At 32.5% G+C, this 16,970-nt stretch overlaps 1 protein-coding gene across 1 annotated transcript; it reads left to right on the top strand.

Annotated features, from left to right (window-relative positions):
* The first annotated feature begins 296 nt into the window (after positions 1-296).
* LOC139848630 (uncharacterized) lies at positions 297-2,836 on the top strand. Its single transcript, XM_071838350.1, has 3 exons — positions 297-1,242; positions 1,361-1,538; positions 1,780-2,836. The coding sequence occupies exons 1-3, from the start codon at positions 297-299 to the stop codon at positions 2,834-2,836; spliced, it is 2,181 nt and encodes a 726-aa protein (XP_071694451.1).
* The last annotated feature ends 14,134 nt before the right edge of the window (positions 2,837-16,970 follow it).

Here is a 16,970-nt window from a genome sequence, read left to right as displayed (position 1 = left end):
AGGATCGTATATGTTATCAAATTCAAAGGACGGGGTGAAGATTGAACAGTAACAAGACTTAAAGTTGAAAATAAAATTAGCAGTTTAATCAAAGCATATACAACCCATTATTATGGCCAAACACATTAACATGGAAAACTTTTACGTAACCTGTACCCGCCTATTGAGAATCCTAGTTTTCAACCCTTCACACCCACAAAAAAACATAGAAACCACTTTACCTTTTTTCCCTTTTGTCATTTTTACTCTTATTATGGATGAACTATATCTTTCAATGAATTTTAGCACCCTAAATCATGTTTTTATGCTTTACATACACTATATTGTTTACTCCTTATCTCATATTCAATCATTTCGCGAAGTTATATAAGAAGAGAACATCTGATCGGTTGTTTCTGTCCAAGTCTTCTCGGCAAATCCAGCCTAAGCAAATCACAGCAGCCCAAGCTGACCTTTTGGAAGCTAAGTTCACAGAAAAGGAAGTTTTTGATGCCTTGCACGAGTGTGACAGCTCGAAGGCCCCGGGTCCTGACGGTATTAATTTTAAATTCTTCAAGAAACACTGGAGCTTGATTAAGGTGGACCTTATTAACGCGTTAAATTGGTTCTGGAATAAGTGTGAAATCTCAAGGGGTTGCAATGCATCTTTTGTAACACTTGTACCAAAGAAGAGCGATCCTATGCGTCTTAATGACTTTCGGACCATTAGTTTGATAAACTGCTATTATAAGATCCTTGCTAAGATTCTTTCGACTCGCATTAGAGGTGTTATCCTGGGTCTTATCGGTTGTGAACAAAGTGCATTTCTTAAGGGTTGTTTTATCTTAGATGGCGCTCTCATCGTCAACGAGTCTAAAGATTACCTATGTAATAAGAAAAAGAAGAGCTCCATCTTTAAAGTAGATTTCAAGAAAACTTTTGATAGCTTAAATTGGGAGTTCTTATTAGATATGATGGAAAGGATGGGCTTTGGAATTAAATGGAGGAAATGGATCTTAGCTTGTTTGTCTTCTGCTTCCGTCTCTATTCTTGTCAATGGGTCCCCTACGGAGGAATTTTTCCTTGAAAGAGGAGTGCGACAGGGTGATCCCTTGTCACCCTTCCTATTTATCATCGCAGCTGAGGGTCTTAACTTATTAACCAAATCTGCTATCGCTAATGGTCTTTATAAAGGGGTGGAGATAGGTAAAGACAAGGTCATGATATCACACCTACAATACGCGGACGACACCATCTTCTTTGGTGAGTGGGGTAGGCATAACATTAATAACCTTATGAAACTCCTACATTGTTTTGAGAGCATCGGGTTTAAAAGTCAACTTTCACAAAAGCCATATTTATGGATTGGGTGTTGTAAAAGAAGAGGTTGAAAACATGGCCAACAGAATTGAATGCAAAGTTGGTGAACTCCCGTTTACCTACTTAGGTCTCCCTATGGGGCGTAATATGAATAAAGTTGATAGTTGGAAACCGGTGGTGGATAAATTTGGTGCGAGACTTTCGGAGTGGAAAGCTAGAACGACTTCAATTGGTGGATGGTTGACCCTAGTTAAATCGGTCCTACATAGTTTACCGCTATACTTCTTTTCCCTCTTTCGTGCCCCGTCGAGTGTAATTAATCATCTTGAGAGTATTAGACGATCTTTCTTTTGGGGCGGGGCGGGTGAGTGTCATAAAATGTCGTGGGTTAAATGGGGTGAGGTTCTATCAAGTTACGGGGATGGGGGGTTAAATATCGGGTCTCTTAAGGGAAAAAAATCTTTCTTTAATTGCAAAAAGGTGGTGGCGCTTCAAATCGGAGCCCAACACCTTGTGGGCTAATGTTATTTCTTCGATACATGGGTCTGATGGTTTATTGGCTTCTTCGGATGTCACTAGACCAAAAGGCAAATGTGGTGTTTGGTTTAATATTGTTCGTGCAGGGTGGGACATTGAAAAGCTAATTCCCAATTTTCGCAGCTCCTTCATTAGAGATATTGGAGACGGGTCATCTACTTCCTTTTGGCTGGATCCATGGCTGACTGACACATCTTTAAAGGCCTGTTACGCGAGACTTTTTCATCTTGAAAATTCGAAAGCAGCCTCTGTTCGTGACCGAGTTAGCTGGACTGATCAGCAGCCGACTTTTTCATGGAATTGGAGACGTTCTCCGAGCAGAAGAGCCTGTGATGAGCTAAATGAATTATCTAATCGTTTATCTTTGTATGTTAAATCCAACAGGTGCCATGATGCTTGGTCTTGGAAGTTATCCTCCAATGGTACCTTCTGCACAAAAACCATGTCGAGATTGCTAGACGATTATTCTTTTCGTAGCAGCAGCAACCCAAATCATGAGACGTTGAGAAACAATTGTGTTCCATTGAAAGTCGAAGTGTTCATATGGCGGTTGATTAGAAGACGGCTACCGGTCCGCGTGGAGTTAGATAAAAGAGGTATCGATCTACACTCAGTGCGTTGCCCCCTTTACGATGATGATATCGAATCCCTAGACCATGCCTTTATTTTTTGTAAACAAGCTATGGAGGTATGGGAAAGGGTTTATAAATGGTGGGGTTTTGGTGGTGTCTCAAATCTAAGTATCAACGAGGCATTTAGAGGGAAGAGTCAAGCTCCGTTATCTCCCGTTAGCTCCAAATTATGGCAAGCGGTTGAGTGGACGAGTGCCTATCTAATATGGTGGAATCGTAATCAAAAAGTGTTCTCAAATAAATCGTGGGCTGGTGCAAGTGCGCTCCTCGAGATTCAATTGAAATCATACGACTGGATTTCCAAACGATTCAAAAAGAAAAAGATCGATTGGTTTGAGTGGCTGGCCAATCCCTGTTCATGTGGCTAATCGAGTTGCTGTTTTTTATTTGCTTGTCTAGTGTGTTGTGTTTTATTTTTGTACATGTTCTGAATTCGCATGTCCTTCTGTATGTTGTTGGTAGTCATGTTGCTTTCTCTGCAACATCAGTTTATTAGGAAGACTTGTACGCGTTGCTTTGTTGTTGTACTGATCTTGCTCGAGTTCTAATATATTGGTTGCTTTTCGAAAAAAAAATATTCATTTTTAATTGTACTATCTAAAATGAAAACAATTTGCCTCATCGATCTCATAATTATCCTCCATATCCAAATCAATCTTTAAGTATAAAATAATAACAGCAAATAGATAGAAATTAAAATAATTCGTTTATAGAAAATAACATAAACTAACGTAAATGCTCATTAAAAAAGTTATTAATTAGCATTTTAAATGAAGCAAATCCTCATTAAAGCATTAAATAAATGCATTAATTTAATATGCTATTAAATTAAATCTCTCTCTTTATATATAGTTAGTTATAGCCACGGTATTCGATAAGTTCATTTCTCGGCTCAAAAGATGGATAATACTTCATTCAAGATGGTGCTTGTTGTCACATTATTGCTTACAATCTATGGTATAAGTCTGTGTTGTAAACATGCATTGTATTAATCATAGATAACTAACTAGTGCAGAGACCCGTGGATTCACGGGTTTTTAAAGAATTTTTTTTTAATGATACGTTATATAATCAACTTCTACGAATTAGAAAACAACCATGCTTAACCGAATACTCGAAAGAACGACAATCAAAAACAACAATCCATAAATATAGTCTTAAATTACAAAACGTTAACAAATAATATGAAAACCATCTTAACGTTACATGATAACATAACACAATATGATATGCTGCAATGAACAATACATAACACAATATGATAACATAAGTATAATGTCAAAAAAGAAAGAATATAGAGAAGAACTTACATTGAGAATCTAACAGTTTAGCTATTAGACTAACAGATTAGCTATCCATAACAAATGATAATAGCCACACAATAGCAAACTTAAGGCAACAATTACTAAACTCGCTTGACCCACTCATTAAGTCACCTTTAGTTATAAGCAATGATGTGAAGCTACTCACCAAAAACACACACATGACATTATCACCAAGTCCATAAAACAATCATTAAAATAGATAATTAGAAAAAATATATAGATGAACATCTTAAGAGATTTAGAACATATCATTGAGCATCACAACAATCTATCAAAAAAATATGCAGGTCACTCTTAGCATTTTTTTTCCCAAGATTTTTAACAGATTTTGAGAAAACATCACAACATACAAATTCAATACAACTACGATAACTATCAAAAACTAACTAAAACTATAATTAACCATATATGGATGAAAATTGCCATATCCAACTAAATATATGTAATATAGCAGATAGTATATGATTTTTTGTTATTATGTGAGTAATTAATTATCCAAAACATTCATGAAAGTGGAAGATATGAAACCTTTGAATAAATCCTTCAACTGCAAAATCCAATCAAAGTTTGGTACTCCATATTACCAATACAATATAATAATAGATGGACCTCGAAGAGCTAGAATATTTATATCAAAACTAAAACGACAATTTAATAAGATTTTAGCAACTATCACAGCTAACACTAGATAAAATAACTTAGATAGTCACTAACTCAGATATAACCAAAAGTATAAAAATACATGAAATGGGTCAAGAGACAAACATTTATAAACATCAAACAAAAAAACATCTAGGACAGTAAAATTTACCTTCTTGTTTATCGATGTCTTCAAGATCAACTAACATGATGGTAAGTCCCGTACCAACTAAGTAGCTAACTGATGTAGAATCTTGCTATCTTAAGTAGATATATTTATATTTATGATCTAAAATCAACTTTATTAATATCACCCACACCTAAAATCAACTTTATTAAAATGAAGGTAAAGAAGCAACCCATACATTCAGTTTTCTCTCAAAATCAAACGAATGAATTCATTTATTAGTACTTAAAATATACTGTATATATTTACACCAACATCTAGCATATAAATCAACAAATTTTCGAAGTCATAATCGATCTTTGAAATTAGCAAACGTACCTTTCTACATCAATGGGGCACTGGTCTGATGCTACTGCTTCCATGGATACACACATGATCGATTATTATTACTTGAATGCGAACAAAAGTATATCAAGAACCAACAATAGCTAATGCTAATTCATCCTTAGTTTATGCAACTTTCTTACTACCACCTTATACTGATCAAAGTATATAAAAATTTAAAAGTTTAATCATTGTAAAAAGTCTATAATGAATACTCACCTGGAAACAATGAAAGTAAATGAAATATAAGGAAACAACCCTTAGAATTTAACTGTAATAAATATTCAAAATACAAAATTAGCTCTTGATCGTTCCTTAATTGTCACGATTATTTACGATTAAATACGCAAAATTAACTATATGTGAGTGAAAAAGGAGATACTTTGATGAGGTTTTATGTTTTGCAGGTAAGAAAGATGTTGGTGCGAAAGATGGTACAAAATGGCTATTTAAAGCGGAAGATTGACAAGATTTGGAAGCCTGAAAAAGAATCAGAAAATTTGCAAAGGCGTAAATTACGCCTATCTTGGCGTAATTTACGCCAAGTCTCAGATACGCCCAGTCAGGGAGGTGGTTTTAGGCGTAAAAATACGCCAGGAAAGTTAACAAAGGAGTAAATTACGCCAAAAGTGGCGTAAATTACGCCAGGCCAAATTCCAGAAATCCGGGAAATACGAATTTTAGCTTTTGGATGAAGTTTCCTAACCCCTATTTAAGGAGAGCTCTAGGGTTACGAAAAGATATCTTTTTCCATCAGTTTTGCAGCAGGAAACCCTCCCAAACACACAAAAACACTAATCTAATCATCATTCTTCAAGGATTCAAGTCAAGATCAAGGTGCCATTCATCATGCAATTATCAAGAGATTCACTGATTATCATCACCACTATGCTTGGCTTGTTTTCTAATCTTTATTCCTTCCATGAACAATTGATACATGTATTCTTTCATTCAAGTTTATGCGGTTTGTAATGTTATGAAACTTATGTCTTTTGAATTGTGATGTTATGAACCTATTGTTTATTGATTAATGCAAGTATTATTGATTGTGATTGTTGCAAGTTGAGTCATAGTGATTTAACATTTTGTTCCTAATCCACTTAGTGTTAATTAGATTAAGGATAAAGACAAAGTGTCTAGGTTGCATGATTCAACCTCAAAATAGTTAGAATTAATAAGCCTAAGAAATCTTGTCTATGAGATTTGATCAATATTTGATGAGCATAATACTGGTTTGAATTGCATGCATGTGAGATTGGGATTGTGAAGGGATAAAGGCTTTTAATCAATTGATTACAACTTTTCATTTAGTTCACTGTCTATGTTTTTAGATATTCAAGTTACATTTGCTTAGTAGTTGTTACTCTAGTCTTTATCTTAGTTAATCTTAGTTAACCACAAACAACAAAAATCCTGAAATTGCTTGCTAGTTGACCATAACTTTCCGTGGAACGAATCCTGCTTACCGTAGCTAAGTTAGAGTAATTAGGCTATTTTTGATTGACCCTTCGACATCGATCAAATTTTGGCGCCGCTGCCGGGGAAGTGTGCGCTTGATTGCAAGCTCTTATTTTATTGTTTTCATGTTAAATTAGAAAAACCATAAAAATTATAAAACCAATAAAAATCCAAAAAATAGTGCTTTGTGTATTTTGTTTTTGTCAGTTTTACGCTCGGTGTTCTTGTTTTTGTTGAAGTGCAGGTTAGTGTATGCAAACTCGGAGTTTGGGAGATCAAAATCTTAAGCCTTTAGACCCGGAAATCGAGAAATCTGCAAAAGCTAATCGAAAAGCTACAAGAATCTTAAAGGGTTCGACAGTGGCTTCAGCATCCACTCAGCCACAGTTAGAGACACATCCGATTGTTCCACCAAACTTGTGATGACCCGGGAATTTTCGATCAAATTTAAACCTTAATCTTTATATGTTTCTGACACGATAAGCAAAATCTGTAATGTTGAGTCTCGAAAAATTTAAAATTTTATTCATGTAATCAATTACCCTTCGACCACTTCCAACGATTCGCGAATAAATAGTCATAAATAGATATATATATAGATATATCTATATATATAGGAATATTATTTGTTAACATATAATAATATTAAATCTATTGATTTAAAAATATGCAATTAGCACTTAAACTATATATATATAAAAACAGTGTATTGGAAATACATATAATTGGTTTCGAATTCATGTAGTAAACGATTGTAACGCTCAATGGTTATTTAAACAAGTTAAGGTATAATAGTTATATTAATTTCATTAAGATAAATATTAATATTAATATCAGTATTAATAATACTATTAAAATTATAATACATAATATGTAATCTGATACAAGTAATTTGTTACATTATTATTATAATTTTTTATTATTATTAATATCACTAAAAGTCATTATTATTATTATTTTTACTACTAACAATTATCATTTATATTATTGTTATCATTGTTAGTGTCATTGTTATTAGTAAAAATTATAATTGTAGTTAATATGATTATCAAAAATATTATCATTAATTTGATTACTAAAAATTTTCATTTTATTTAAAGTTATTATTTTCATCATTCTTATTTGGTATAATTATGATATTAATATCATTATTATTTTTATTATCATTATTATTGGTTTTATTAATATTATTATTATTATTATTATTATTTATTAATCATTAATATTAGTAAATTAAATAAAATAGGAAAAGTACAAATCTGTTAGAGATATCAATCAAACTATTCTATATTCTCAACCCTATCTCCAAATTGATTCAAAAACATAAAAGGATAAACAGATACTAACAAAATCGGTTTGCCATCACATTCAACTTTCTATTTTTTTTATTTATATTTCTGTACCAGATAAATAATCTGTTGACTACCTATTGCAATAAATCAAACGAGTTAACATTGTTTTTAACATAACTCATTCGAATCCTTCATTCCATTGAACCATCACCGAGACCCAATCACCAAGTAATCACCATGCTCAAACAACTTTCTTCAACACCACAACCGAGACCACCACCCACAACTTTGAACCACCCATCTTGAACACACCACAAGCACCATCTCCTATTATACGTGGTATTCTTGCAGATACGATCGTTTCGTTTTCAGTTTCGCAGCCATCACGACCCAAACATGCCGAGTTCTTCTGTTGCAACCATCACATGTAACAATTCTCTTACTCTCTCTTCTCTATAAACAACCCACCACCTAAGTCACCCCACCATAACCATTATCCTTCTGTTCCTGTTTGTGATCCTGTCCAAAATCGAACACCATCATTGTTATCCACTTCTGCGTATTCTTTTGTTTCTGTTTTGATCAAAACGCAAACACCACCTTTAACTCGCTCTCTTTGTAGAACCCTTATACACTTTCGAATTACCTGTAACTTGATCCAGAAACGTCTCCACTATAGCAAACAACATATTGAACCTCAAACGTCACCATTATCCAAACACCACCACTGTTGCTGCAATACTATCGTTTTTCTTTCTTTCTGTTCTTCTCTCTATATTGAAGCTAGTGCAGGCCGCTGTATAATTCTATTGTAAACCCACACAAAAGCACCATCTGTTGCTTTGACTTATTCCTGTTTTTAATCAAGCTCCTACGCGGCAACTGCAGCTACATTATCTCTTTGTTAGTCGATATATAAACAAATAAATTTGAGGACATGGGGAGCAGCTGTAAAGTTAATGATATTCTTAAAGTGGTATCAAATTGGTTGGTAATCTGTCTAATATAATCATGATTTTGATAATGGATGATGAACTGTAAAGTGATGGCTGTAACTTGATTAAGAATGGACCGTTGTATTTTTTTTATTCTTTTCTGATCGGGCTGTGTAGTTGGCCGTGACTTGCCTAGATGAGGTTGAGCCATGAACTTATTATTTGGGCTGAGAATTCGGATTGGGCTGAGGGATATACAGGCCAAATTAGGAAATAAAAGGAAATAGAAAACATAAAACGGTTTAAAGAATTCAGGTTGCAATTTAAATCAGAAATGCGTGATTTGCTGGATGGTTGGGGTGTTTGTGTGATGAACGGGAGGTCTTGGGTTCGAGCCCGGCTAGTGGCATACATTCTTTTTAATGCTTTTTTTGAGGTAGTTTTCTATACTAAAATTCTCATTAGTTTATTATTATTATGTATTACTAATTAGTATTATTGTTATTATTATTATTATTATTGTTAGTATTACTAGTGATAGTATAGTATTAAGTATTAAGTGTTATAATTACTAGTATTATTATTAAGTATTATGAAAATCATAATAATCATTATTATTACCATTAGAATTATTATTATTGTTATTATTATGAATATGATAATTATTAATATATTATTACTAATATAAGAGTTATGATAGAAAAACTTTTATTATAGTTATAAATATGATTCATATTAAGGTCATTACTAATATTATCATTTAAATTAAATCCTTATCGTTTTATTACTAAAATAAGTATTATTATTATATATATATATATATATATATATATATATATATATATATATATATATATATATATATATATATATATATATATATTATCATTTATATTACTAATATGAATTTTCATTAGTAGCATTGTTATTACTAAAAACTTTTATCATTAATATTATTGTTACTAAAATTATCTTTTGAATCCTTAAAAACTTTCATTTCTATCATTATCCGTAAAATATATTATTATTATTATTATTAAGATAATTTTAATTATGCTAATAAAAGATTTAAAGTCATGGTTAAAAGTATAAGTATAAAAATGAAAAGCTTATATATAAAAATATATTTAATATACGCAACTTAACTATATTAAAATTATTATGTACAAAATGAAAATATAAATCAATAATGAAACTTATATATTAATAAATAAAACAATTACATCACTAAATAATATATATATTTATATTTAGTCGAATGAAAGAATATGTTTTAATACATATACAATTGGTATAGGTTCGTGAATCCGAGACAAACCCTATACTTGTTCAAAGTCGTTATATGTATTTTTACTACAAAATACACTAGGTGAGTTCATTTACTCCCTTTTTACTCATTACATTTTTGGGCTGAGAATACATGCAAATGCTTTATTAATTGTTTTTACAATATTTATATGCGTGAGTTCCTTTTATCCCCTTTTACTCTTTACATTTTTGGGACTGAGAATACATGCGCAACTTTTATAACTGTTTTACAAAATAAACACAAGTAATTAAAATGACATTATATGGTTGAATGATCGAAATCGAATATGCCCCTTTTTATATAGTCTGGCAATCTAAGAATTAGGGAACAGACACCCTAATTGAGGCGAACTTTAAAGATAGATCTATCGGGCCCAACAAGCCCCATCCAAAGTACTGGATGCTTTAGTACTTCGAAATTTATATCATGTCCGAAGGAGGATCCCGGAATGATGGGGATATTCTTATATACATATTGTGAATGTCGGTTACCTGGTGTTCAATCCATATGAATGATATTTTTGTCTCTATGCATGGGACGTATATTTATGAGAAATGGAAATGTGAAATCTTGTGGTCTATTAAAATTAAGAAATGATTATTTATGTTAAACTAATGAACTCACCAACCTTTTGGTTGACACTTGAAAGCATGTTTATTCTCAGGTATGAAAGAAATCTTCCGCTGTGCATTTGCTCATTTTAGAGATATTACTTGGAGTCATTCATGACATATTTCAAAAGACATTGCATTCGAGTCGTTGCGTTCATCAAGATTATTATTAAGTCAATTATAGATAGATATATTATGAAATGGTATGTTTGTCGTCAACTTTTGATGAAGTGAAAGATTGTCTTTTCAAAACGAATGCAATGTTTGTAAAATGTATCATATAGAGGTCAAGTACCTCGCGATGTAATCAACTGTTGTGAATCGTTTATAATCGATATGGACTTCGTCCGGATGGATTAGGACGGGTCTTCACAGTTGGTATCAGAGCGGTGGTCTTAGCGAACCAGGTCTGCATTAGTGTGTCTAACTGATAAGTTGTTAGGATGCTTTAGTGAGTCTGGACTTCGACCGTGTCTGCATGTCAAAAGTTTTACTTATCATTTTTTTGTCGAAAATCATTTGTTTATCATCCTTAGGGAATTACCTGCTTATCATTCTTAGTCTAGACACATCTTACTGTCTCTATTGCATAGACAGTGTATAGATGAAAATTCATATCTTATCGTATCTGCTAATCCATATCTTAGCGTATCTGTTACATAAACTTTACCTGATATATTTCATAAATTCCTCCATAATCTACGAAATCTTCTGTTCTATATATAGGTATTCTATGTAATTAGAATATCATTCGATATCCGAAAATCATTTCATTTCGAGAAATCCTTCATTCAATCGTACACAATGGAACTCACAACTAGTTCAAGTCCCTCGGATTCCGATATGAAGTCCCACTCCAGCTCCGAAAGCAGCGGCACCAGAATGAATCAATCAATCAGCCATCCACAATTCATCTGATGAGTTCGTGATCGACTTAATCAATGGAGGTGCGAAGTGTAGTGACCCGAACTTTTCCATGTTTATATATATTAATTGAGATTGATATTTATATGATTAAATGTTTCCAACATGTTAAGCAATCAAACTTGTTAAGACTTGATTAATTGAAATATGTTTCATATAGACAATTGACCGCCCAAGTTGACCGGTGATTCACGAACGTTAAAACTTGTAAAAACTATATGATGACATATATATGGATATATATATAGTTAATATGATACTATGATAAGTAAACATATCATTAAGTATATTAACAATGAACTACATATGTAAAAACAAGACTACTAACTTAATGATTTTTAAACGAGACATATATGTAACGATTATCGTTGTAAAGACATTTAATGTATATATATCATATTAAGAGATATTCATACATGATAATATCATGATAATATAATAATTTAAAATCTCATTTGATATTATAAACATTGGGTTAACAACATTTGACAACATCGTTAACCTAAAGGTTTCAAAACAACACTTACATGTAACGACTAACGATGACTTAATGACTCAGTTAAAATGTATATACATGTAGTGTTTTAATATGTATTTATACACTTTTGAAAGACTTCAATACAATTATCAAAATACTTCTACTTAACAAAAATGCTTACAATTACATCCTCGTTCAGTTTCATCAACAATTCTACTCGTATGCACCCGTATTCGTACTCGTACAATACACAGCTTTTAGATGTATGTACTATTGGTATATACACTCTAATGATCAGCTCTTAGCATCCCATGTGAGTCACCTAACACATGTGAGAACCATCATTTGGCAACTAGCATGAAATATCTCATAAAATTACAAAAATATGAGTAATCATTCATGACTTATTTACATGAAAACAAAATTACATATCCTTTATATCTAATCCATACACCAACAACCAAAAACACCTACAAACACTTTCATTCTTCAATTTTATTCATCTAATTGATCTCTCTCAAGTTCTATCTTCAAGTTCTAAGTGTTCTTCATATATTCTACAAGTTCTAGTTACATAAAATCAAGAATACTTTCAAGTTTGCTAGCTCACTTCCAATCTTGTAAGGTGATCATCCAACCTCAAGAAATCTTTGTTTCTTACAGTAGGTTATCATTCTAATACAAGGTAATAATCATATTCAAACTTTGGTTCAATTTCTATAACTATAACAATCTTATTTCAAGTGATGATCTTACTTGAACTTGTTTTCGTGTCATGATTCTGCTTCAAGAACTTCGAGCCATCCAAGGATCCGTTGAAGCTAGATCCATTTTTCTCTTTTCCAGTAGGTTTATCCAAGGAACTTAAGGTAGTAATGATATTCATAACATCATTCGATTCATACATATAAAGCTATCTTATTCGAAGGTTTAAACTTGTAATCACTAGAACATAGTTTAGTTAATTCTAAACTTGTTCGCAAACAAAAGTTAATCCTTCTAACTTGACTTTTAAAATCAACTAAACACATGTTCTATATCTATATGATATGCTAACTTAATGATTTAAAACCTGGAAACACGAAAAACACCGTAAAACCAGATTTACGCCGTCGTAGTAACACCGCGGACTGTTTTGGGTTAGTTAATTAAAAACTATGATAAACTTTGATTTAAAAGTTGTTATTCTGAGAAAATGATTTTTATTATGAACATGAAACTATATCCAAAAATTATGGTTAAACTCAAAGTGGAAGTATGTTTTCTAAAATGGTCATCTAGACGTCGTTCTTTCGACTGAAATGACTACCTTTACAAAAACGACTTGTAACTTATTTTTCTGACTATAAACCTATACTTTTTCTGTTTAGATTCATAAAATAGAGTTCAATATGAAACCATAGCAATTTGATTCACTCAAAACGGATTTAAAATGAAGAAGTTATGGGTAAAACAAGATTGGATAATTTTTCTCATTTTAGCTACTTGAAAATTGGTAACAAATCTATTCCAACCATAACTTAATCAACTTGTATTGTATATTATGTAATCTTGAGATACCATAGACACGTATACAATGTTTCGACCTATCATGTCGACACATCTATATATATTTCGGAACAACCATAGACACTCTATATGTGAATGTTGGAGTTAGCTATACAGGGTTGAGGTTGATTCCAAAATATATATAGTTTGAGTTGTGATCAATACTGAGATACGTATACACTGGGTCGTGGATTGATTCAAGATAATATTTATCGATTTATTTCTGTACATCTAACTGTGGACAACTAGTTGTAGGTTACTAACGAGGACAGCTGACTTAATAAACTTAAAACATCAAAATATATTAAAAGTGTTGTAAATATATTTTGAACATACTTTGATATATATATGTATATATTGTTATAGGTTCGTGAATCAACCAGTGGCCAAGTCTTACTTCCCGACGAAGTAAAAATCTGTGAAAGTGAGTTATAGTCCCACTTTTAAAATCTAATATTTTTGGGATGAGAATACATGCAGGTTTTATAAATGATTTACAAAATAGACACAAGTACGTGAAACTATATTCTATGGTTGAATTATCGAAATCGAATATGCCCCTTTTTATTAAGTCTGGTAATCTAAGAATTAGGGAACAGACACCCTAATTGACGCGAATCCTAAAGATAGATCTATTGAGCCTAACAAACCACATCCAAAGTACCGGATGCTTTAGTACTTCAAAATTTATATCATATCCGAAGGGTGTCCCGGAATGATGGGGATATTCTTATATATGCATCTTGTTAATGTCGGTTACCAGGTGTTCACCATATGAATGATTTTTATCTCTATGTATGAGATGTATATTGAAATATGAAATCTTGTGGTCTATTGTTACGATTTGATATATATAGGTTAAACCTATAACTCCCTAACATTTTTGTTGACGTTTAAAGCATGTTTATTCTCAGGTGAATACTAAGAGCTTCCACTGTTGCATACTATAATAAGGACAAGATTTGGAGTCCATGTTTGTATGATACTGTGTAAAAACTGCATTCAAGAAACTGATTTCGATGTAACATATTTGTATTGTAAACCATTATGTAATGGTCGTGTGTAAACAGGATATTTTAGATTATCATTATTTGATAATCTACGTAAAGCTTTTTAAACCTTTATTTATGAAATAAAGGTTATGGTTTGTTTTAAAAATGAATGCAGTCTTTGAAAAAAGTCTCATATAGAGGTCAAAACCTCGCAACGAAATCAATTAATATGGAATGTTTTTAATCAATAAGAACGGGACATTTCAGTTGGTATCAGAGCGTTGGTCTTAGAGAACCAGAATTTTGCATTAGTGTATCTTATCGAGTTTGTTAGGATGCATTAGTGAGTCTGGACTTCGACCGTGTTTACTTGAAAAATGATTGCTTAACAAATTTTGTTGGAAACTATATATTTTTAACATGTGAATATTATGTGATATATTAATCTCTTAACGCGTTTGATATTATGTGATAGATGTCTACCCCTAGAACAAGTTCCATTGAATCACCTAATAATAATGAAGAGTCAAATGTAAATTGGAATGATTCGTGGACTGATTCACAAGTTCCCGAAGAGGAACCGGAAGAAGAGTCGGAACCGGAAGAAGAATCGGAACCGGAAGAAGAATCGGAACCGGATGAAGAAATAGAACCGGTGGGGAAAATAATAAAACGGTTAAGTAAAAGAAAATCCTCAACCAACCGACCAAGGTTAATTATGGTCAATAGTGTTTCCGCCAAGGAAGCAAAATATTGGGAGGATTACCAATTCTCCGATGAATCGGATTCCGACGAGAATTCTGATGATGTTATAGAAATTACCCCAACTGAATTTAAAAAGGCAAAAGAAAATAATAAGGGAAAGGGCATAAAAATAGAGAAATCTAATTCCAACCCCGATGAACTTTATATGTATCGTCAACCCCCGAAGTCCTTAAATTGTAACAATGACCCGGGAACCTCTAAACCACCAGGTTTTTCTAAACCAATGTGGAAAACGACGGCTCGTATTAGGGGAACATTATATATCCCTAGAAACTTGGCAAAACGAACCAAAACCGAAGAAGAAGAAACAAGCGAGTAGGAATAAGATAGTTGTATTCGTGTGGTGTAATATATGTAATATAGTGTGCTTATGCTTTATGATATATGTAAAAATTGCTTGTATTAATAAGTATTTTTTTTATGAATCTAACTCTTGTCTATTTTACAGTATAAAAACACAAAATGGATAAACAACCCAATATTTTAAGAGACCTACCCGGAGACATGATTGATGAAATCTTGTCTAGAGTCGGTCAGAATTCTTCGGCACAACTATTTAAGGCGAGATCAGTTTGTAAGACATTTGAAGAACGTTCCAAGAATGCCTTGGTTTATAAAAGGCTTTCGTTCGAAAGATGGGGGATATCACATTGGGAAATCCATAAGTTACGATGTGTTTACTTTGACGCATATATTGCGGGGAACCGAAATGCTATTTTACGCATTGGGTTAAGAAATTATTTTGACTCAATTTATCCGAATATTGGACTTCGTGATTTAGAAAAAGCGGCTAACATGCAACATAAAGAAGCATGTTATGCTTACGGATTAGTAATGTTCGCTTCTCACCAAAGTGAGAACAAGAACATCGGGCTACAACTATTAAACAAAACGTTCCCACAAGTGACGGAGTCGGTAATTGGGGTAAGAAATGAGGTTTTTAGATTGTTACGGGACTGTTGGACATTACGTAACCCTCGTCCCTTTTACGACGTTACAACACGCTGTCTTATCAACGGCCATAACGGTTATGTTCCACAAGACCAAGGATGGGAAGTAATCCTAGTAAAACCAGAATGCATGACTTGTTTCTGGACGTATGAATTACGTGTCTTTATTGCCTTTGCTGAACGACTTGTGTACTAGCTAGAATTATCTTCACAACCATCTTGTATCAAATTTATTGTGTGCTATATTTCATGCTATATGTAAAATAAGCGGTATTGTAAGTTTGTAAAATATTGTGTAAAAGTTTGAACGCGAAATATTATTATAATCAGTTTTTCATATAGAATTGTAGTAGTTGAATTGTATATTAGCTACTAAGTATGAACTTAACGGGTAGGTACTACCCGAATTTAAACTTATAAAACGCTAATATGAAGAAAAAGCTTTTATAAATGAGTTCATATTATGCTACGAAATACTATTAACTACTCTTAATATTCTGTATGATTAACTTGTTCCATTTGACTATTTTGAAGGAAATGGCACCGACTACTCGACACACCGTGAATATGAATGAAGAGGAATTCCGTACTTTTCTAGCTTCAAACATAGCCGCAGTACAGGCTGCGCTACATACCAACAATAACCTTGGATCTAGCAGTACAGGAAATCATGTAGGATGCACCTACAAAGAATTCACTGCCTGCAAACCTTTGGAATTTGATAGAACCGAAGGACCGATCGGATTGAAACGGTGGACCGAGAAG

Source organism: Rutidosis leptorrhynchoides, chromosome 5 (genome assembly GCF_046630445.1).
Source record: "Rutidosis leptorrhynchoides isolate AG116_Rl617_1_P2 chromosome 5, CSIRO_AGI_Rlap_v1, whole genome shotgun sequence".
Taxonomy (NCBI): domain Eukaryota; kingdom Viridiplantae; phylum Streptophyta; class Magnoliopsida; order Asterales; family Asteraceae; genus Rutidosis; species Rutidosis leptorrhynchoides.
This window is presented reverse-complemented; position numbering and strand designations above follow the sequence as displayed.